We start from the raw sequence: 24,652 nt of genomic DNA, 5'->3' as shown, positions 1-24,652 counted from the left end.
GGTTGGAAATCATTATCTCTCTATCTCTCTCTCTTCAGTCTTGACCGTTTGAAAGGAGTGTAGTGGTGGTCTTGGTATCTTGTATGGTCGTATGAATGATGAGTCTCTTCATATTGTCTATGTCTGACCTCATGAAATGTCTAAAATATTTCAGTTGTCGTAGTGGGATTTTGCCGGAGAGTCTCTTACAGATCTTTGATTCTTTTAGAATCGAATTTTTTGTTCTGCGGTCGGTCCATGGAGTTCACAATATTCTTCTCCAGCAGAACAATTCTGTTTTGCCTATCTTTCCCTTTTCTGAATGTCTAACTATATAAGATATGATCTTGATCGTATTGCCGAATTTATAAAGACTTTAAAAGTGCTGCAACCAAACTGCCTCTTAAATTTCTCAGCCAGCACATTTTCAAGCCAGATCTGCACCAATTTCTCCCTTCATGCATCTGTCCTTACATAATTAATCTAATTAATGTGTGTATCTCTCCCTTCTCACTAGATGACACAAATATTTAAGTTTACTAATTTTAATAATTTTTATTATCTCATATTATTTTGAAAACTTCTGAATTCGCTATTTTTTACTTTATTCTTACAGCAAGTGGTGAATTGTTTTCTTTTGATTCGTAATTCTCCTTCTATGTCTTGCTAATTAAGGCGAGCTATTACCTGTCTCTGATATTTTGTCATGATATCTTTATGCAAAACCCTTTCATATTCTTCATGGAAGTACTTTTATGCACATTTGAAATTTGCCAATGTTTCCGTGAATGTCTTCTCTGCAGTTAACTGAGATAAATTCATTTACCTTAAGAGTTTGGTCTTTGATAAATATCTAATATTGTACATTCAAAAAATTATGGCGGTTTACGTTTTTATAAAGGTCATAGTAGTTTGGTCCGTAATAAAAGCTTCGATATCAAAATTGCTTACAAAATATTAACCATGGCAGGCAGGCAGTTTGAAAATTCAACTTTTGAGCAGTTAAAAATATAAAGTTAATAAAGTATTATGGCCAATATTTAACAAATAAACACTTAACACATATATCTGATAAGCAACGACCTTATTTTATCCCTTAAAATAAATATAGCAATTAAATTGCGCCAAGACATATCGAAGAACGGAAATTTTAATTTGGGTAAATTATATAAAATATTATTTGATATTTACAAATCTATATTAAAATTTAATATAATTTGTTTAATGGTATTTGTCTTTATGTCGTAGATGTAAATATTGTTTTCTCTTTACGATGAAGCCTTGTACAAACATAGAGCGTTGGTAATTACGCCCGCTAATGTGCCTTGACTGTAAATTTACTTTGCTTGATTTTAACATTAGCTTTTGTTTCAGATAAAATCTGGCATACCGACTTGGATTTTATAGTAACACACAAAGACCGCGTAGTGCTCAATTTCAAAACTTCAAATACAACTTTCGTACATACAACGCCAATGATGCAAAAAGCCTTGTCACTGCCGACAACAGCAGCGACGAAACCGAGTGCCATGCCATTCGTCAGTGCGCCTGTAGTCACCAATACTGTTATTAAAACTTTAAAGGATATTATTGGCCACGAAAACCATACAATGTTGGATAATAAGGAAATCGGTAAGTTCTCATATATAGTGTTAATGTTTGTTTATCAATGTATGTATAGTATTTTTCATATAAAAATGCGTGCACGTCATTCAAGATTTACGAAGTCAGAACCCCACAGCGTTGCCAAAACATCAGAATAGTTAGTAAGTGAGTAATTTTTAAAATGTCAACTATTTGTCAAACTATTATATTAATAGTAAATACACTTAGTCTTAAGATTACTGCAACACACTAAAATACATAAGAAAACATTTTAATACAAAATTATATAGGTATTCTAAATTTTAAACTTACCACTTTTAGAGCATTAATAATAAAAACGTCCCACCATTATTTCTTGTTCAAAATTATGCATCTTATATGAAAGCTTATCAGCTTTCTACAGACTATTTAGTTGTTTTGGCATAGCACAATCACAATACACAACAATAATTAGTTTTGAAAGCTATTAATCTAAATTTGATATGTATTTATAAATACAATTTATTAATATATAATATATTATAATCAAATTGTGTAAGAAATCAAAACATAAACAAAATTCTTAGTCTAAAAAAGCGGCAACACTTTAAACAATTTTACCACACGCTGAACTGTCAAAAAATTTGAAGTATTCCCGTATCAGTTGCATACAATTGTCTAATATATTTAATTAAAATTATTATTTTGTGGAATATTAGACTTAAGAGTTATTTCATAAAATTCATATTATTAATAATAACAAATGGTTTTGGTTATTTAATCAATATAATTCTAAAATTCCCAATATAATGATGATTACATTTTTCTGATTATTATACCATGTTGACGCCTATAAAAGATCGGGCAGTTCCGTATGGGTTTCGTATTATCATCTATGTTAGGAAAATTTGAACTCTAACGTTGACGTTCTGGAAATTTTAAATATAAGTGACGTCACTTTATATAAATTGTGACGTGCACGCATTTTTATATGATAAATACTATATTAACGTAATCAATTAATATTTTTCCTTAGGTAGCAACATATTATTTAATGTCAACTGTCAATATTTTATCTCTGAAATGTAGGAAAATTCTTGTATAAAATCTGTTATCTATCTAGCTAGCTGACCTTCTTATCAAGAAAAATAGTGTATTTGAAATATTCTTACACGCTATAGCTATCGTAGAGGGTTTTAAATAAACTTCTCTTGTTTCAAAACGTAGATTCAGCAGACAACAACATGGATAATCAAATAATAATAATAGTCTCCCGTTTTATACCGCTCGCGGCTTGAGTATAGCAGGGTAGTCTGCTATATCTAGGGCCTACGGTATACAAGGAAGGTAACATGGCCAGTGCTACGCTTCAACCGCCTATTATTACCCCTGGTTTTACCCAAGGTACTCATTTTATTCAGGCTGAGTCGACCTGGGACATTTTTAAAAATGTCTAGTTGTTCTTGCCGGCGGTAGGATTCGAACTCCGGACCACCGGCATGCGAGGCAAGCATCCTACCGCTTGCGCTACGCAGGCCCATAATCAAATAAAATATTTAAATTTTATGATGTAAAATATATGCGGAAGCATAACAAAGCTGGCATAAAATGTGGTTTGGCTTAGAGGTGATCTTTTTTCATTTATGCATTTTGACACATACGTGTCGTATAGGTGCTTTTTCAATGCACATACTGGTTCTAGATACAATTTGGACGTTTTTTGTTTACAGTGGTGACTTGGAAGTTTAGCTAATCCTTCCAAATACACGTGCTTTTGTTTAGAGTTAAAAAATCTGATCCGTGCTATTACAAATTTATACATATTGTGCTAAATCATGTGTTCTGGTACTTGGAATTAGAATCATTCGATAGAGCGTGCGCAATAGACTCAATATCTAACTCTTTTTGTCTAAAAATTCTCATACGTAGTATTAGAATATAGGTAGCGATATATCTTTACTTTAACTTCAAAGAAGTGGATATTAAATGAATACATAGGATTAAAGGGAACAAAAGTATAGCCATTAGCTTGTAAATAAATCTAAATGCAAACTTGCGGTAACTAACTACCATACACATTAATACAGATTAGTATCTTATGGTTGTTAAAGTTGTAGTGGCATAGATACTATTCGACTCAAAGAACTGTTCTACAAGCTACAAAAAAGTATAAAAATAAGCTAAAAAAAAATAAATATATCTATACCACAGCTTTTCTGAAAGATGTAAATTTTGCACCTTTCGTGTATCGGAAAAGACAGAAAACGATAATTAATAAATTATCGTTTATGGCCATTAGAGTATATGGTACCTTTGTTTGCTTGCCACGTATGGGAAACGTGTTTCAAACTTTTCTTGCTTTTTTTAACTAATGTTTCTGTTTTAACTTTTTTACTTAATGCGAAAAACTCCTTTAAAAGCTTTACAAAATCATTGAGAAGGATTTTCAACTCTGGAAAGTTTTATCTGCTATTAAATTTAACTCAGAACAACAGAGGCGTGCCAGTAAATAAATATTTATAAAACGGATACAAACAATTTTTATATTAAACTTTGTGGCTTTTTGTGTATCTGTAAATGGCTAATAGTTTTAATAAAGCTATTAGTTTAAGCTTTATTAAAACTTACTTATTTTCTAATAGTAATTATTCTTACCTTGATTTTTTTTAACTGCTTTATATCAGTTTGTAGTTGCCTGGAAAAGTAGAGCTGGTCTAAGCGACACGAGAAACAATATCACGAAGCTTTAATGGCAAAGCTTGTGTATATATAAAAGGATCAATGAAAATTTGCCCAATAGCTGGCATGGACGTAATCCTTAATCACACCACTACATACCCTAGTGGTGTGTGACACCGAAGACAATATTCGTAACGGCCTGTAAAGGGATGAATAGACTCAATTCTAGTTTAAAATTAATGGCAGTCATCATTGGGTGGGTACTAAGACCACTTTCCAAAAAAGTATGGCTTTCTGTATAAATTTACTACAAAGTTGTACGAAACCTATGAGGAAAAGGCACCATTTACGGACTAAAAAGAATATCATTAAGTGGTACATATACTAATTTAAAGTAGCAAAAATAACTGTGATAAAAGTCTACATGCTTAGACATACTGTGCAATATACCAAATTTTTTTTAAGACTAATATTAAGCTTTGAAAGATGCGCTCATTTAAATTTGGATAAAAAATTTTGGGAGCAAGAGATTGTCTAATGCTCAATAGCTATTTAAGCATTAAAACCACATTTTATCAAGCTTCAAGGTAGTAATACAATACTTACGGAGCTTAATTCAACTAAGAAAGGAAAATTCATTTAGGACATAGATTTTAAGACATAACTGGACTGGACGAATTATGGAGGAATTCGTCAAAAGAGATGCAAAAACACCTTTCATGGGTCCTGAACCCTTTTTCAGAATAGTAGTAACAGCTTTACTGGAAGAGATCAAACGAAAAGTTGATGACAAAAGACTTAAACATTGGGACGATTGATAAGACATGAGACAATCAAATATACTTCTAGTAAACTATAACCATTGAAAATTTAGAAACTCAGTTAATTTAGATTGCATTTTTTTACGTATTTTAATAGCAATAATTACATGCCATTGTTGACTGGGAAAGCTGAAATTATTGACGATAGAAGGATATATGGCAGAATGTAGATTCGGTAAGGTTGTAACCTTATCGTGCTACATTAATATACACAAGGCCTGAATCGCTCACTGTCGAAGAGAATTGGGCGGGGTTTTCTTAAACATATAGAAACTATATCGTATCTTAAATTCAAGCACAATTAGATAATATGAAATTATAATTTATTATTGGACGCCACCCCTGGTTTATCCTCGAAGGGGAAGAGCAAAAAAATTAAGATTTATTGAAAGTTTACAAGAAAACTATTCTTTATTATTTCTTAGTATTGAACAAAAAGAAAACATTAAAAGTTACGTTATCCCAAAGGGATTCCAAAATATTATTTTATGTTAACATTATCATAAACAAAAAATCTTTGTATCGTATTAAATTAAGAATTGGTTATAAAGAAAATGAATGTATATATATATTAACCCCAAATTTCGAAATTTGTTTACATTGAAAATAATATAGTTATTTATCAACTAGGAACAATGAAGAAAATAAACCTTTAAATTAAATTAGAACACTTCACTATATTTTCATTTTTTTTTTGAGTTCATAATCATTTCTGTTGTCTTGAAAGTAGGTATTATAAAAATTGGTACAACCTTAATCTGCTCTGTTTCTCTTCTTATTTAATCAGTCACCAAATAAACCATTGATTCAGCTACGTACTATATCAAATCACCACCATCCTAGATAAGAGGGGTTAGGGATTCCATAAAAAGATACTGCTACTGGGCCATGATCTGGAATAACTCCATAGCAATACTATCTTGCGACGAGTATTAGAAATATAATATCAGCATTATAGCCTCTCCAATAAGGGTCTCTGAATTGAGACCCACTTTGGAAACACGTCTTAACGGTTGGACGGTCTTAACAAAAAAAAAGCGAAGCGCTATCATGGCGCCTGAATCTGGAAATTGGGCGTGAGTGACAAGTTGAAAAATATGCTCATCTACCGGATATATTTGGGAATTACAGAAGAATCCTTGAGTCGGCTACAGGTAGGTACTTGACAGATAGATGGGGCTATTAGTTTTATTAAAAAAAATATAATCGAAATATATAATGAGTTTCTTTTAAATCTTTTGAAACGGTTACACAGCCCTCCCCACGATTTCAACTGGGTACCAGCGTGGAATCGGACTAGGCATGGTGGCACACCATACTAACCTTTTCAAAAGTGGGAATAGATATACGGAGAGGTAAGACAAACAGAATGGACAAATGTAGCTACAATCTGGACTCACAGAATCCTTCTTTCACAACTCACGTGGGAACAACTCAAAGATTTCAGAACAAAGCGAAACAGAACGCATAGAATATTTATGACTCAACTATAAAAATGTAAACAAAAAAAAATTGCATTCTCACTCTCAAAATGCATAGGGTATTTCACCTATAACCAATATCATGAACAAAGCGGAATAAAACAAAACATATCTACAAATCATTATTTGAGACCAAATGCTCGCATTCAATCGAAACAATATAATTAAGATATTATTATTTGAAATTTCATAAGTAATATAAAGCAAAACATACTAGTGTTGTCACCAAGATACAAAACAGATAATTTACTGCGTAGTCGTTATGAGACCTAACACAATAAAACACAAAAAAAAATAATGTTATCGTTTGTTCGGAAGCGTAGAGTCTTTCATCTATGACTTAATCCACGAATAACATAAGAATAATAATACAATCGTATCATTAACGCCATAAGATACAAAATACAAATGTGTCATCGTTTGTTCGGAAGCATAGAGTCTTTCATCTATGACTTAATCCACGAATAACATAAGGTAATAACGCAGCGCGTCATTATAGACACATTTAGAAATACACAAATAAAAGGAAAGAGTTACTAATAGTTCAAAATTGGGTACATTAAAGTTCTACAAAGACAAGCCTTAATAAGTTTACTGGGAGAGGTAGACATCAGAATTTCTGTAAGACACATCTATATTTAGAAACAAAAAAAAGGCTGATGTTTAGTTATTAGTATGACAACTAGAATTTGTGATAACTAACGTGTATCATCCGCCTATAATAGGGACAACATTGGTAGGTCAACTTCGGGTAGGGTCAACTTCGGGTAGGGTCTAAATAATTCTAGATTACATAACTAAACAGGTATTGGAGAACTAAAAAAAGTTTCCTGACGCGGGAGGCTGTTATTCTAGATTTATTACTGAAATACAATTATGAATGGCTTATCATTCCGACGAGTCAACTAGCGGGAATCCGCTTACTTCATCCCTAGCCTTCCTCAGTGTCTGGCCATTCAGAATATAGGATGTTAGACAGCAATAATCTTTTCAAACATTATTTTGGGGGGTTTGGAATAGAGAGTCGAAATTCGAAGGTCTTCACACTAAGAGTAAAACTTAGGCAAAATGAACAGATACTATAATGAACTATCATTGGTAACTAGACAGAGGAATCTTGATATCTTTGGTATAGATACCAAAAAAGTTACTTGGATTTATAAATCCGTAAAATAAGATAAATTGAATTTTGTATCCACTTGAAGACAACTAAAGGTATGTACAATTTATTGTAATATAAACTAACATAAGCATAAAAATATCACATTCTACCAAGTCATTCTAAAAATAAAATGAGATTAAATTTTGCAAACACCCTTAAAATCAATATAGGTTCTTGGTCGGGGTAGCACAAACTCAAGATCTCGATCAATACAAACTAGAGAGAGAATAATACCGAAGTAGAATAAGATAAGATAAAAATAAAATTTATGTCGAAAAGAAATACGACATATATACATATATATATAGACATATTGAACACAATAAATGTCAATATTATAATAATAAAAAGTAAAACAGTTCAACGAACTGAGGTGCGAGCCAAACTGAGTTGCTCTGGAGATCGACGTGCGGAGTCTCCTACACTACTTCCAGAGGCTCGTCTCTTTGCGACAACATCTGAGATACACAAAATTATTAATTGGAATAGGGATAGGTCCACTAATCCACTTGACTATAGCAGGATGCTCCCTGACTAATAGTCAACACCACCGACATAAAACAAGGGTTGTCGAGACAGCTCAAAAAAAAAATTGAAACGTGTCAACTTCCTGAAGGGAAAGAAGCACTAAGGGACAGATTTGCCGAAGCAAAGTGGTATTCAATGTACTAAGTACTAGGGTATCAGTGCTGTACTGACCCCACGCCAAAAAAAAATAGGAAACGAATCCTCTCCAGGATAAAGTTCGCGTTAGCGCAACTCTTCCTGTACACGGGCCACGGAGGGATTGAATAGTCGCTGGAGAAGGTAGCAAAGATTAAGTACGCAAAGCGTAAAGGGAATCAACTAAAAAATTAAAAATTAAAAATGGACTAAACATTTTAGAAGAAGGTATTAAAAATTTAAGAAAACTGATTTATTCGTTTTCAGACAAATCTAAATTATCTGTCGAAACACTGACTTAGATAAGCTTTAGGTCTGAATAAAACAAAAAAAAAATAAACAAAAATCACGACATATTAACATGCTAAATTAAACTGGATGCTCGATTTGATGAATCGACATCAGGTACATTTCTTTGGCTATTAGGCACAACGACCAATGGCAGATTTCTATAAATATGGCTCTAACCTAACCAAAAGTGTGGAACAGACCAGTGTTAAAGTTTCTGGGAGCGAAAAGAGGGATACTTCCAGCTTAACAAAGGCGGGTGGCCAACAACACAGCTTAAACAAGCTTCGCTATGGTTATCCACTAGGTAGACAACCTAAATAGCATCAAACAATAATAAAGTTGACTATGACAGTCAAGCAATGAATGAATTTCCAACCACTGGTTGAAAATTAAACTAACGCAAAAGGAGAAAGACAGGATCGCCAATAGTTCCATAAGAATATCTCTGGGATTGATCACAGAAGAAAATTACCAAGCAAGAAGACTGGCAAAAGGACAAAAGAAGAAAATAAATCCAAACCGTTAATACATAATCTTGGAGAAGAAGAAAGAAAATGGGTATATGGCATACAAACCATAATCGATACACAAACAGTTTAGTCTAAAACTGTTGTTTCCAAAAGAAACAAAAAAAAATCATAAGAGTCTTCCACGAAACAAAAACTTACGATAAGACTTAAAAGGAACGGAAGAATCATTACCATCTTCCTAACAAATAGAAAAATATTACAGTCCATCGTCACTAATAAAAAATCATGATGTTGGATGTAACACACCACAACAATAAAAAAAGTTGAACAGTAAAACATTTTTGACACCTAATTGAATCCAATATGGTCGTCATACAAATCACAAAGAAATGTTTACCGTTATTTAGCAGAATTCTAACAGAGTCAAAATAATATAAACTTTTAATTCTCAGTGGGTCATTTAACGGTAGTACCAGAACTATTTCAATTGTTAAACAAACGTGGTCTTAACGTCGACATAAAGATAAAAGATAAATTCACAATAGGCGGCAGCGGGTTGTTTCACCTCTGTTTATACAAAGAGTCACAATAGACAACAGCAAACTACTTCAACCTTCACTTGTACCATATCATGAACACAAGATAATAAATGAAAGCTTTTGAGCCTTAGCCAAAAGTCTCAAAGCAAAAAGATATATGTGGTCTAATAAACTATTAGAAGACCGCAAAAATGTCAACGACAAAAAAAAAGAAAGCTGCTGGGTATACCAGTAGTCTGACATCACACAAATAACTCAAGATACAATAATACAGGTCACGTGCCTGTACGTCCTACAGGACATCTCGAGAAAAAAAAGTAAAACCACAAAATAAAAATAAGTTCCAGTACCAAAAACATACTTCTACTACATCTGACCACACAAAGACATAAAATTAACATAACAGAAGGAGAATAACAATATTTCCGCTCTATATTCTCAACAAAGACGCCTTAGGCAGAGAGAAACGAAGTCATATCATTACTTCCTTATACATGCAAAACAAAAGAACCATGGACTGTAAAATATAGAAAGCATTTTCCTTTTCAGGAAATAAAATTTTCTTTTCAAAGTACGAAAAAGTTAAACTATGAAAAAATAAATTTTTAAAATAAACGAAAGACAAATTAAAAAGAAAATTTAACAGATAACAGACTAAAAAAACATATTAAAAACATCCTATTATCAAAGAACTCAACTTCAAATCCTCGAAAAAAGAATATTTCGCGTAAGTATTCTACACGAAACCAGATAACATATTTTAAAATTAGGTAGGTCGGGACAGCCTGTATATAGATATAATTCCCAGATGGGTGCCGCAAATAAAAACCATGAATCAAGGTCAAGAAATAAAATTCACTTAATTGATTTTTCAAATAACGAATGCTAAGAGCCATTTCGTTTATTTAAAATAAACACATTGAGAAATATAATTATTATGGTTCTATCAACAAATAAGACTGAACTGCAAAGAAAGCCATCGTTTAGATACGAATTAATTTATGGACATAAACAAAATTTCTCTAACATGGAATGTTTATTCTAGACGAGTCTGGGAATACACCGCATTAAGAATACCGACAAAAAGAAATTCGAATGTAAGCAGTAAATTATTACATCATTCCAAATACGTACATTTCACAAAATTAAAAATACGACGAGAATATTTCTACGCAATTTTACGAAGATTAAAAACGAATACATATAGATACTTTGCAAAAAATTCTAAAATAGTAGCAGTGTTAATTTAATGAAAAATTGGATAAAACAAATACACAATTTAACCAAAAAGTGGTGCAAAACATACAGACTTAATTAACCACATATACAGGGGGGTACAAAACAATTAATAATATTGAAAAAAAACTGAAGATACAGGAATATTCAAAAGCCCCACACGCTGGGCGACATTTTGTAACGAAGGTACAAATGGAGCAAATCTAATACATGCCCCACGTCGGAGGGCGCCATTTTGTAACGCTTGCCGTGCTACAATAATATACACAAGGCCTGAATCGCTCACTGTCGAAGAGAATTGGGCGGGGTTTTCTTAAACATATAGAAACTATATCGTATCTTAAATTCAAGCACAATTAGATAATATGAAATTATAATTTATTATTGGACGCCACCCCTGGTTTATCCTCGAAGGGGAAGAGCAAAAAAAAATTAAGATTTATTGAAAGTTACAAGAAAACTATTCTTTATTATTTCTTAGTATTGAACAAAAAGAAAACATTAAAAGTTACGTTATCCCAAAGGGATTCCAAAATATTATTTTATGTTAACATTATCATAAACAAAAAATCTTTGTATCGTACTAAATTAAGAATTGGTTATAAAGAAAATGAATGTATATATATATTAACCCCAAATTTCGAAATTTGTTTACATTGAAAATAATATAGTTATTTATCAACTAGGAACAATGAAGAAAATAAACCTTTAAATTAAATTAGAACACTTCACTATATTTTCATTTTTTTTTTGAGTTCATAATCATTTCTGTTGTCTTGAAAGTAGGTATAATAAAAATTGGTACAACCTTAATCTGCTCTGTTTCTCTTCTTATTTAATCAGTCACCAAATAAACCATTGATTCAGCTACGTACTATATCAAATCACCACCATCCTAGATAAGAGGGGTTAGGGATTCCATAAAAAGATACTGCTACTGGGCCATGATCTGGAATAACTCCATAGGAATACTATCTTGCGACGAGTATTAGAAATATAATATCAGCATTATACACTCTCCAATAAGGGTCTCTGAATTGAGACCCACTTTGGAAACACGTCTTAACGGTTGGACGGTCTTAACAAAAAAAAAGCGAAGCGCTATCATGGCGCCTGAATCTGGAAATTGGGCGTGAGTGACAAGTTGAAAAATATGCTCATCTACCGGATATATTTGGGAATTACAGAAGAATTCTTGAGTCGGCTACAGGTAGGTACTTGACAGATAGATGGGGCTATTAGTTTTATTAAAAAAAATATAATCGAAATATATAATGAGTTTCTTTTAAATCTTTTGAAACGGTTACAAGGTATATCAAATCTCTATACGTGTACCGTACTCATAAACTACTACAATATATATTGTTGTAGGCCGCAATGTTTAACTTCTGTATTGGCGCATGAGCGTAGAAATACTCGTCATATAGTATAAAAAAAATGTAGGTATAAATTTTACCAACGAATGTTTAACTCTAAGCATATCTCCGAGTTTACTGTTTTTAACAATCATGTACCAGCTTGTAAATTTATATACGCAATATTTATATAATACCCAAAACGCAATATTATTTTGTATATACACACATCAAAATAATTTAGAGGATACCTATATTAATAGCTTTAAATCTTTAAATCTTTAAATAGCTTTATTGTACTAAATTTTTTTTCGTTTTTTGTGTATAAGATAAAAAAATAATATCTCTTTATTGGTACTTTTTTATAATGGAGAGACATCATTTAAATCACGAAACGCATTGACGTCCTATCGGGATTCTTTAAACTGGCAAAAGTCAAAGTCATTTGGCTGAGGTCCTCCACACGAACAGAATTATCATTAATTGTTTGTGGTTAAGGTGTCGTGGCTTCGTAATCTACGTAATCTACGTGAATGGTTCGGGTGTAGTTCGATTGAACTTTTTAGGCGCGCTGCTAACAAAGTCGCAGTGGCCATGATGATTTCCAATCTCCGCTAGGAGTGGCACGAGAAGAAGAAGAAGGTTAAGGTGTCAAGAAACTGGTGATGTTGCTAAACGTCAGACAGGCTGTACGAAGATATTCAACCAGATTGAAAATAGTTTTCATTTCAAATTGGGGTGTTTGCGAGATCGTCCTGTAACTGCATCATAATTATAAATGAGGCTGCAAGAAACCCATCAGGTCTTTGTAAGTAGCCAAATCATTAGAAATAGATTGCATGAAGTAGCGTTAAATACTAGACGACCTGTAAGAGTGCCTGTGTTATTCAGAGGCAATCCCTCTCATCGACTTCAGTGGGCACAACATTACGCAAATTGAGTTAGACGTAAGTGGGTCTCTACCTTGTTCACAAATGAGTCCCGATTTGGATTTGCACGAAATATAAGACGAACAATAATTTTTGACGATCTGGTAATGCTGAACGATTGGCCAACGTGCAGGAGATTCATAGACAGCAAGCGGCAGTATAATGGTATAGGGTTACATCATTCTTGGTGGAAGAATCAATCTCGTTTGTCTGGAATGATTTCTAAATCCCATATTATTCTCGAACTTATTGTTGTACCCTTTGCACAGCAAGCTGGTCCCCAATTTCAAATAATGTACGACAATGGGTGTCGGCATACAGCCAGTCTGGTGCGAATATTCCTCGAAGATAATTAAATTGAGGTTTTACCATGGCCTGCAAAATCGCCAGATTTAAACCCAATTGAGCATGTATGGGACATATTGGACAGACGCATTTCACAACAAAATATTGCGTTCAATACAAGACAGCAACTGTTTAAGGGCCTTTCAATGGAGTGAAACAGAATGCCACAGCAAGACATTGACCATCTGATCATGAGTTTTCCCTATAGATGTAGGACAGTAATCTACAACCGTGGAGGTCATACACTATACTAACTTAACCTAAAGACTACTTTGTTGGGAGTTGAGGAGTAAAAAATTAGTTTTTTATTTTTTTTGTTACCATTTTTTGACTTATGGAGTTCTCTTTTAATTTTTTTAAGAGCTTTTGCAATAATTATACGAAATAGTATATTACTTTATGAGGCGGAGAAGCATGACTTTTCTTGACGCGCCCGATATTACGTGGCGCGTAATAGAGTTAGATAAGTAATGTCATCATTATTTGACGTTTGAAGAAAAAAATGTTTATTTTATATTCAGGACATTTATTTACAATTTTTATTAAAAATATTTGAAATAAATTATTTGAAATCTTTCTGTAACCTCGCATTTTGTTTTTGTACCCTAGATTTTTTTAATTTATATATATATATATATATATATATACATATATATATATATATATATACATATATATATATATATATATATATATATATATATATATATATATATATATATATATATATATATATACATATATATATATATATATATACATATATATATATATATATATATATATATATATATATATATATATATATATATATTTAAGAATAAAATTATGCCTAAAAAATGGGACAAGCAATCTAAATAATTATTAACCAAATAATCAAATGAACAAGCTAGTAAATGAGTAAAATATACCATTTATATCGCCTTCATTGACTTCGAAAAAGCATTTGACAGTATAAAACATTGGCTAAGAAACAATTCATTAAGATTAGGAAGAATAGATCAAAGATACACAAAATCCACAAGGAAAACGAATTTTCGTTGGCTGTATAACATAAATATCACAAATTTTATTTAAAAAATCCTTTATAAAATGTATAATAATATCAGAATTCATTCAGGATACATTACATTACAGATAATTTTCGGAATGATTGTTCCGAACACTTATACACTATACCTAGTTAAATTCATTTTGAAATTAACTGGTGCCGTCGTGATAAGGTGCCAACTGTATAATCTGATTTTTATTATTAAAATACACATTCTAATTTGTTCCTTCACTTTTATTATGTGATAAAATGTTTATTATCCTTTTTTATGTCTTTCTAACCAATAAAATAAACAGATGGAAGAGTTATACTAAAGCAATATTTTATTTTAGATTTTATTTTATTTTTAGATTTATATCATGAAAATATTATCAAAGTTATTAAAAAGGTACTACCATTGTTAAACTTTCAGATCCTTAACTGTTTTATCAACTAACGGTTTTATATCCATCTAACTGTATATTTGATAAGTTCCTACTGATTTTTTATAATATAAAGAAGATGCGATTACTTATAATTTTTATGCTATTGATTTTGTACATATAAATTAAATAAACATATTTTAACAAGGTTAAAAAAATAAATATTTCTTAATACTTAAATACGTAAATACTTAAAAAAAAAACTAATCAGTTTATTTTACCTTGGACGACCGGTTTCAAGCACTGAACTTTGCTGTTCATTGTCAGATCTTCCGACTGGTTACTTAAATGCTCAAATACTCCAGTTACTGAAACTTAAAATATGGTAATACCTCCGAATTGTTTATAACTGCATTGATTTCTTTGAAAATTTTAAATTAAGCTTATCTTCCCTCCACTTCAAAAGTTATATACGCTCTAAGTGCGCTTTTTGTTTTTAAGAGGTGAAAACTATCCCTTATTGAAGAAACTGTGAAAAACACGGATTTAATTATTTTATGCACTTAAATCTTGTTTATTCGCATAAGATAAATATTGTAATGTGTTCTCTAATATGAAAATTAATTATTCACAATTTTCAACCCTAAAACCCTTTAAAAACCCTTAAAAGCTAATACTTTTTATAAAAATAATATGAAAAAAAAGTCGTAGCAGCTTGAGGCATTTCAATTATGTATTTAAATACAAATAAAAATTAATACCCCAGCTATACAATAATATTTTATTTATTGGAAATTTTTAACCCTTACAACCACCCTTACTTTTAATATTTACAAAAAAAAAATGTAATCATACTTTTTTCAAAAACTGGGTATTCTAAAGTGGCTAAACTTTTGGATCATACAAAAAACTCTAAAATAAAGTGAATTCTATAAGGAAAACAATTTATTTTAATCCTAGTGAACATGACGTTAGGTTTATTGCGTTTTTTTTACAAAAATTTGAGAAACCCATCGTTTTTTTGATCGTATCTTACGTACAGTTGGTGGAAAGGACTCTTACCACCACTCATTTTAAAGGTCTTTTGAAGCTCTTTTAAAAATATTATATGAGTTTTTGTCGAAAAATGTACCCGTTTTCCGTTATTCAACGTTAAATACTCGTATTGAAAGACAAAAACAAAAACAAACCTTCTTTGAACACTCATAACTCAGTTAATATTAAACTGAAAATATTCATTAAAAAGCCAATCTTTTTGTTTTTTTATGAGCTTTAATTTTAGTCGTTACACTTTTTTTGATAAAACTCTTAGTTTCAGAGCTATTCTTAAAAAACCTTTGAAAAACATGTTTTTTTAACGAAAAATGACACTTTTCAACAGCGAATAACTCAAAAAGTATTGATCTAGCGAAAAAAATGTTTACTACATTTTTTGTTTGAAATTTGTCCTTCTATCGAATAGCGTGGATATTTTGAGTAAAAAAATTTTCCACCCTCGAAAAGGGGTGGCAAACACCCCCATGGTGAAAGCGCACATTGGCACTATATAACTTTTGTTCCTTAAGTAATTATTTACCAACACACAAAATTTCAAATGAATCGATTCAGTTATAAAGAATTCGGAGGTAAAAACCCTCAGTAACTGATCTAAAATGACAAAGTGTAACTATTAGGATTCTATCACATATAGTATAATTTATGCCAATATTATGTATGTATAGTTTTAAAGAGAAAATACAAATTTTACTTACACGCCTATGCAATTACTATTTAAATTGGAATAGGCCACAATTAAAGGTTAAAGTCCGTTTATTGACGTTTCAATTTCCACTTCGGAAATCGTTCTTCAGAACAATATTATGCTTATGCAAGGAATATAGTTATAAAGAAGCTTACTTAACTCGTAAATATGCTAGGGTCTTATCTGAGGGTCATCAGTATTACTGCACATCGAAAAATGTAAAATATTGGCCTATTGGGATGATCCCAAAGTGTATTGTAGATATTGCGACAGTTATTTTAAAGTCCATTGAGAAAAAAAAATTTAACAAACTGAAGTATATTTTGGACTCTAAAAATCGGGGGAAATCTTTTGATTTGAAATTAAAAAGTTATATAACGTTACATAAAGCTCTTATTTTTTCTAGATTGTAGAACTGACTTATAAAAACAGTATTGAATCAAAGATACCAAAAATAGAAAAAATATGAACAAGCGAATTTTAAAGCAAATTAAGGGAAAACGCACAAGAACAAATACATCTACTGTCTTTTTACCTCAGATTATCATACGACAATTTGCCCCTGATAAAAATTTTACAGAAAGTATAACAGACAAATATTAAATATAAATAATGAGTAAAACAGTTAAGAATATGTATCAGTCAACAACAAGAAACAAAATTAGTAATCAGAAAAAAAAAAAATAAAAAAAAAGGATCAAAGCAACGATGCCGGCTGTCGCCAACTTTAATTAAGATCTAAAAGCCACATTACAAAATGTAAAAGAAAATGTTCTTTTATGGTATAGGATTCTATAAGGATATTAGTACCTAATTTCTTGCACACAACCAACTTTTTGCTGCCCAAGATTATGATAACCTGAATTTCATTAGAATAAAACTGATATCGGAATACAAAAAATGGGGTTTAAAATTAGGTATCGACAATAAGGTATATGTATGCATGGGAGTATACAAGAACAATCGATATTAGAAGAAAATAAACAAGAAATACCAGCATGCACTCAATATAACTATTTGAGAACAGCCTTTCAGGAGTAACAAACTCAGATGTCGGAATATTGGATGCAACGATCAAGCGAAGAAATATTTGGGCGGAGAGCCCGTACTCTAACAACCTGAAACCGTTGTCACAAAATATAACAAAAATATATAATACTATACTTATATGTATATTTTATTATGATGACATGTAGTAATCCACGAGCGTAAGATATGGCTGCTAAAAAATGGCGAATGCGCACAGAGACTAAAAACGAAGTTCTGAAGAAGATCGGCAGGAATATCTAGGAGAAAAAGAATAAGGAACGAAAACGTGAACAAGACATTACAATAAAGTAGGAATACGACATAAAGAAACAATCACAGATGACATTAAAATTAACAGCTGGTGTAGTATGTACGACTGCGGCTATGGAAGCCCCATTATTGTTAATACAATTTTGCAATCTTCTGTTCATATATAGCACTAATCTCCTCATATTATATTCAACAAGCTCCTCCCATGCCCGCTCAATTGATTTCTATAGTCTAATTCTATTCCGTGGTCTGTTTCTTTCATTAAATTTCTTGGTCAACTCTGCTCGGACATTTTCGATGGGGTTAAGACCTGGACTCTAGGTATGCCACGGAAGAATAGTAACATGAGTTTCTTCCAACCATTCTTGAACAATTCTACTCATATGCACCGGGCATTTGTCAAGTTGGAAGATGGATGTTGGGGTGTCTCTGGATCACTGCTGTCAACATTATGTTCTTAAGAATATGTTTGTAATATAATGCTGTTAATTTTTTTTTCTATATGAGAACAAACGGCTGGATCTTCAGTACTTATCCTTCCCAATACGTTGACCGAGAATCCTCCACTATTTCTTAAGTAATTGATATACTGTTCATCAAACCTTTGATTTTTTGGTCTATAATCTCTCATTCGAACATTGTTATGTAATTGAAACTTTTTCATCAATAAATGAAACATTAGACCAAAAGTAGTTTTCACGGTTTATGAATTCATTACAAAATGAAACTCGTTTCCTCTTGTGATCCTCAGTCAAAAAAGATTTTCTTGCATAATTTATCAATTCACTTCCTTTAACCCTTCTGCGAGCTGTGTAAAAGGAGCTTCTCTCAGATACTCTACAAATACCTGATCTTGTTGCTCTGTGGAAATCTTCTGCCCTCTTGAACAACCCAACCATGCTATATAGTGAAAATGATCTCATCTTTCTGCATCAATTTGCATTAGTGAGAAACCTTATTCGACTTTGGCAACTGCTCTTGTTTCCTGCGCGTCATTCAAATGCATTCTAGGCATTTTGGACGGCTCTTTATTTTATTTTTCAACATTCGCGAAATTTTTGACAAGCACTTTGGCATTTTGCAAAGTACTACACTGCGATTTTACAATATTACTATGTAAAAATGAATGTATACACTATTTAGTGACCGCAGCTGTACAACACATAAGCAGAAGTAGAATCTCAAAACAACTCCTGGAATCGAAACCAGGATGAAAAATAGGACAAAAAATACCCAGAATGAACTAGATGGAAAAAATTAACGAGATAAAGGAAATGGACATTGAGAAGGATTTATCATCAAATTAATCTTTGTATCAAAAGAAAATCTTCCTGTAGCACTGATAGACTATCCGTAAAATTTTTTTTAAATCTCGCTAAAAATGTGTTGGAAATTCTGGTCTCACTAATTAATATTTTCTTATATTAAATATGGTGTATTTACAGTACCTAAAGACAGCCATTATAATTTCTCTTCATAAGAGTGGTGAAAATTTGATTGTCTGAAACTATAGAACTATTGCCTTACTACCTGTCCTATCCCAAATTATTGAGAGGCATATAAAAGCCACACTTATTTTCTTTCTCGTTGAAAACAACATTTTATCACAAAGCTGGTTCGGATTTTTGTCCAATAAATGTACCAGTAATACTATGTTTTTTGTACTAAGTGAGGTCTATCAAGCACTAAACATTATCTTTACACTGACACTATTTTTTGTGGCTATGCCTAACCTTTTGGTTGTGTAAATCACGATATTTTGTTAAAAAAAAAAACTAAATTTCTAAGGAATTCGAGGTATTTCTTTGAATTGGTTCCAATTTTTTTGTTGGGAAATAGGAAACAACTAGTTAACTCTAGTCACAAAAACTTTATATGTGCTTCAATAACCAACTATAACTATAACATGTAAACTATAACTTTTGATCTACTTAAAATAAAAACTTGCTTCCACTCTTATTTACTCTCTTTTAACGTGGATAAGACAGTAGATAAGAAATTTAATTTAATGAATAACTAAGAAATTACAGTACCTTTATGTACAAGTAACTAAAGTATTTTTATGTATATTTTGGTTATTGTTATTTTTTGACTTTTTCCAACCTTTGTCCATAGAATTACAATTTTCAGTGACAATAAAGCATATTTCTATTCTATTGAATGGCCGATTAAAGTGAAAAGACAATTATAAAAAATATTACTTAGATATAATTAAATATTAAACAAAATTACATTTTAAAATCTTAATTATTCATGATTCGTGAGTTAATTTCTTCGTGATTCTAAATTATAACCTTGTACCGCTACGCCGCTGTAGAAAACGATTTGGTGGATACTATTTTGCTTCTTTTCGAATAAAGGATTCTTATATTTCACGTCTTGGATTTGGCCGCTTTTTGTAAAAAAGTGTTTACCAAATGGGATTTTCTTTTTAAATAAATACACCGGATTATCCTGTTTTGCTTCAGATAAAAGTTACGCTGTTAAGTATTACGTGTACAATAACGAGCTATAATACTAAGACGATTTAAAAGTATTTTACAAATACCAATACAAAAAAGAATACCATGGAATATATACCAATTCAGGTAATGGAATAGAATAATCTGGAATGGTAAAATACATTTTATTGGAATGAAAACGTTGCTTTGAATTTTCTTTGACTAAACAATTAGTCTATTAAAAGTAACATGAGATGTCGATGGTATGATTATATCTTAAAAAATGAAATCGTAACATTTAGAACACACGATTAAAGAATGGTTAGGAGAAAAAGGAAAATGTCCTTATAACTATACAATAAAAGCAATATAGATGCCATACTTCGTAATTCTTGACGAAAATAGATTATTCACAGATACTGTTTCGATATTGAGAAGAAACAGAAAGACTATGTTCTCCAGGCTTTTCAAGAAATAAGATTTATCGTGTCAAATATTTTCTTTAAGATTTCTTCCTGGCGTTTCTGTACTTGAGTTTCTAGCGCTGATACGCCTGATAAAATTGTCAATAACCAAATATATTTTATACTGATTAAAAAATTTGTCAAAAACAGTACTAAGACAGTTAAAACTCATCCAGAGAAATAGCTGTCTTAGAACATTTTAGTTGAGATTTGTAAAGAAGAAACAGGTCCAAAAATTTCCAGGTTGAAAAAAAAAAACGAAATTAATACGAAGTAACCTAAAATCAACTTAATTAAAATCTTGTAAGGTTCTGAAATTAAATTTTTACATGTTTAACATATACAGGATGTTAGTAAATAAGTGCGACACACTTCAGGGGGTGATTCTGCATGAAAAAATAGTTTGATAGACTGCAACGTATGTCCGCAAATGCTTCATTTCTTAAATATGGGGTGTTGAAATTATTTTTCTTACAAAATGACGATTTATTTATTACTCTAAAACCGGTTGAGATATGAAAATGAACGTTGGTAAGTTTTAAGAGGTTCTTATTGGACATTTTTTGACACAAAAATGGTATGCCAATGATATATTTCAAATACAAAGTCTTCTTGGGAGTGATACATGAACGGTCCACAAAAACTGTATGATAGAATAGGAAGTAACTTATTGGGATATAGAAAAATCTTTGGCACTAGAGATGCATTATTTACTATACAAACTCTCATAGAACGATGATGACATTTAGAAAGCTGTCGATAAAATACAACACAAAATGCTTGCAAACAAATTACGGAACACAGAAATAGATAATAAAGATGTGAGAATCATTACAAATTTATACCGATATCGGAAAGCCATAATACGAGTAGACAAACAACAAAAATCTGAAGAGATACCTATAAGAACAGGAGTATGAAAAGGATGTGTATTATTCCCTGTACTTTTTATACGTGCTTAAAAGAGAGGTTTAAAGAGGCACTAGAAGATATCAATGAAGGCATATCAATTAATGGAATACTGGTGAATAATATCAGGTATAAAGACGTTCCAATACTCCTTGCGGACAGCAGAGAATGGCTGAAAATTTTAGTTGATCGCACTACGTAGTATTGCGAGAGGTATGAAATGGTTCTGAACACAAAAAAAAAAACGAACATCATGATTGTCCGTGAGAACAAAATTGAAGACGAAACAATTTACGTTAAATAAAAAATTTCAGAGAAATTACCCGAATAAAATTACTTGGGATGCTATGTTGCTTTCTGAACACATGATGACGTTAATATAATATATAAAACCATTAGAAAGCGAGGAGAATGCCTATATTTAATCTAAAATTCTATATTACCATAGAAAATAAAAAGAAAGAGGACTATATGAAACTCTATTTAAAAAGTAAAATCAATAAACAAATTATATATACATACGGAAGATTATAATACCAATTATTTACAAATTTAAATATGCGTGATAAAGATGCAAAAAAGCAGTAGTTATTCATGAACCAAATTGCTTGACAAAAGGTGAACAAGCAAAGGAAAGTGAACGACAAAAGGTGGACAAAAGGTGAACTGTGAACGAGTGTAAAAATGCAGCTGTTTTTGAAAATAATTATTATGGGACAAACTTTGAGATCTATATCACACAAACTAAATCGCTTATCTACAAAAGGAATCAGGGGTATGCTGAAATATGATACGGCAAGAAAGGCCAGTAGCAATGATTTTCACAGCTGATTGTCACTTAAATGTCTATGCAAAGCAATCATCATCAATCAGCCAATCGCGTCCATTGTTGGACATAGGCCTCCCTCAGTTCTTTCCAGTGTTCTCTACACTGAGCCGTTTGTAGCCAGTTTCCCGCTACACGTTTTATATCATCGGTCCATCTAGTCGGTGGTCGTCCTTGGCTTCTTTTATAGTTTCTGGGCCTCCATTCCATAATACGTCTTGTCCGCCGTCCATCTTGTGTTCTGGCCAAATACCCTGCTCAGTTCCACTTAAGCGTCGTGGTTCTTTCGATGACGTCTTGAACTCCTGATCTTTGCCTGATTTGTTGGTTTGTTATGTGGTCTTGAAGGCTCACGTTCCGCATTGCACGTTCCATGGCTCGTTGTGTAACTCTGAGTTTATTCGCAGGTTTTTGCGTGAGTGTTAAAGTGTCTGCTCCATAAGTTTGTACAGGCAAAACACATTGGTTATAAACCTTTCGATTGAGACACATGGGAATTGAACTTTTTAGAATATGGCTTAATTTGCCAAATGCTGCCTATGTCAGGCCTATTCGCCTCTGTATTTCATGTCTTTGATTGTCTCTGCTTATTTTGATTTCGTGTCCAGATATTTGTAAGTGTCTGTTTGTTGTATGGTATTATTGTCTATAGTTATATTTCCTCTATAGTTATATTTTCTCTATAGTTATTATGCAAAGCAATAGTTAGTATAATTTTGTATATGGCACAAAACTATAATTATTATAGAATACCGTAAATACCTGTTTAAATAAACGTAAAATGTTCTGATAAAGTTGAATTTAAAGGTACCAAATAAAGATTAAAATGTCTATCGATTTGCGGCACAAGATTAAATATAGTTTATAAATGAACGTATTTAAATAAACCAACAACAATAATGCATATACCAGTTAACAGTACTTCATATAGCAGCAAATAGTTTTGGTAATAAATTGTGTAGATTGTACTTTACCCCAATCGATTGATAGTACCTGCTATCAAAAACGATGTCTTCTTCGACATACAGGAACCCCAAAAAAATCAATGATGGCGCAGAGGGCTCCTATCACTTAACCAAGACATGACTGCCTTGTTTGACAGATGGAAATTGTCTCTTGTATTCACTGGTTTTTTTTTCAAGTTGACGCTGTGCGATAATTACCCAAGCACTTTTAACGAAAGCCACTAATTTTTTCTGCTTTAACTACAATGTATAAAAGAACAGTCTTTTGTTTACAACATTGTATTAACAACCGTTTATTGTTTCATTGTAGTGTTTTTGTCAGCGGAATCTTGGCTAAATAATAAAAGTCTGTTAATATTTTAACAATGTTTGTATACTACAGTTGCGAAACTGCAAGAAGCTAAATTAACGATGGGGCCGCAGCTTTGAAATTAAACGACGTATCAAGATGACTACAAGCGCTTTCAATATAAATATAGTAGTAATATGCAATGAAAAACTGGAAATGCAAATTAGAATTAGAGTTTTGAGATATGAGGTATTCTCAGCCCTATTATATGGAGTTGAGGCCTGGATAATTACGGACGCAACTGAAAAAAGTTTTGGACTGTGGTATTATCAAATAATGTGGAAAATATGATGAACACAACATAGTCACTTTGGTCACATGCTAAGAAATCAAAAATTATAGTAAATGCAAGGGAAAGTGAAGCATATTTGAATATGTAAACACGCATGGAATAATGAACATAGGGTTTAATGGAATGCTTCAAAAAATAGCCCTAAAAAAACGGATGGTAAAAAGAGAAAAATCAAATAAGCGGCTATAATTATGCTAAATGAGACCAATTGTATCGCAAATTCCTCGGCAGAAGGTGGTAGGATCTGGTTACCCATAATAAAAGAGGAAGTTATTAAAAAGGAAATACCAGTATTAGTAAGTCGGTAACATATAGAGGATACATCATTTATGTTTTTTAAATAACAAACATATAAAATCAGAATTTGGTGTTTACTGAAACTAAACTAAATGCACGACCAAATACTTACCATGTCTGGA

At 31.7% G+C, this 24,652-nt stretch overlaps 1 protein-coding gene across 1 annotated transcript in view; it reads left to right on the top strand.

Moving 5' to 3' along the window:
- tinc (transmembrane protein tincar) overlaps positions 1-24,652 on the top strand; it is a 613,917-nt gene that overhangs the window by 338,415 nt on the left and 250,850 nt on the right. Inside the window, exon 5 of the mRNA XM_072523412.1 lies at positions 1,354-1,611. Within this exon, the coding sequence (XP_072379513.1) occupies positions 1,354-1,611 (258 nt within the window). The remainder of the gene's footprint in view (positions 1-1,353; positions 1,612-24,652) is intronic.

Source organism: Diabrotica undecimpunctata, chromosome 2 (assembly GCF_040954645.1).
Source record: "Diabrotica undecimpunctata isolate CICGRU chromosome 2, icDiaUnde3, whole genome shotgun sequence".
Classification (NCBI taxonomy): domain Eukaryota; kingdom Metazoa; phylum Arthropoda; class Insecta; order Coleoptera; family Chrysomelidae; genus Diabrotica; species Diabrotica undecimpunctata.
This window is presented reverse-complemented; position numbering and strand designations above follow the sequence as displayed.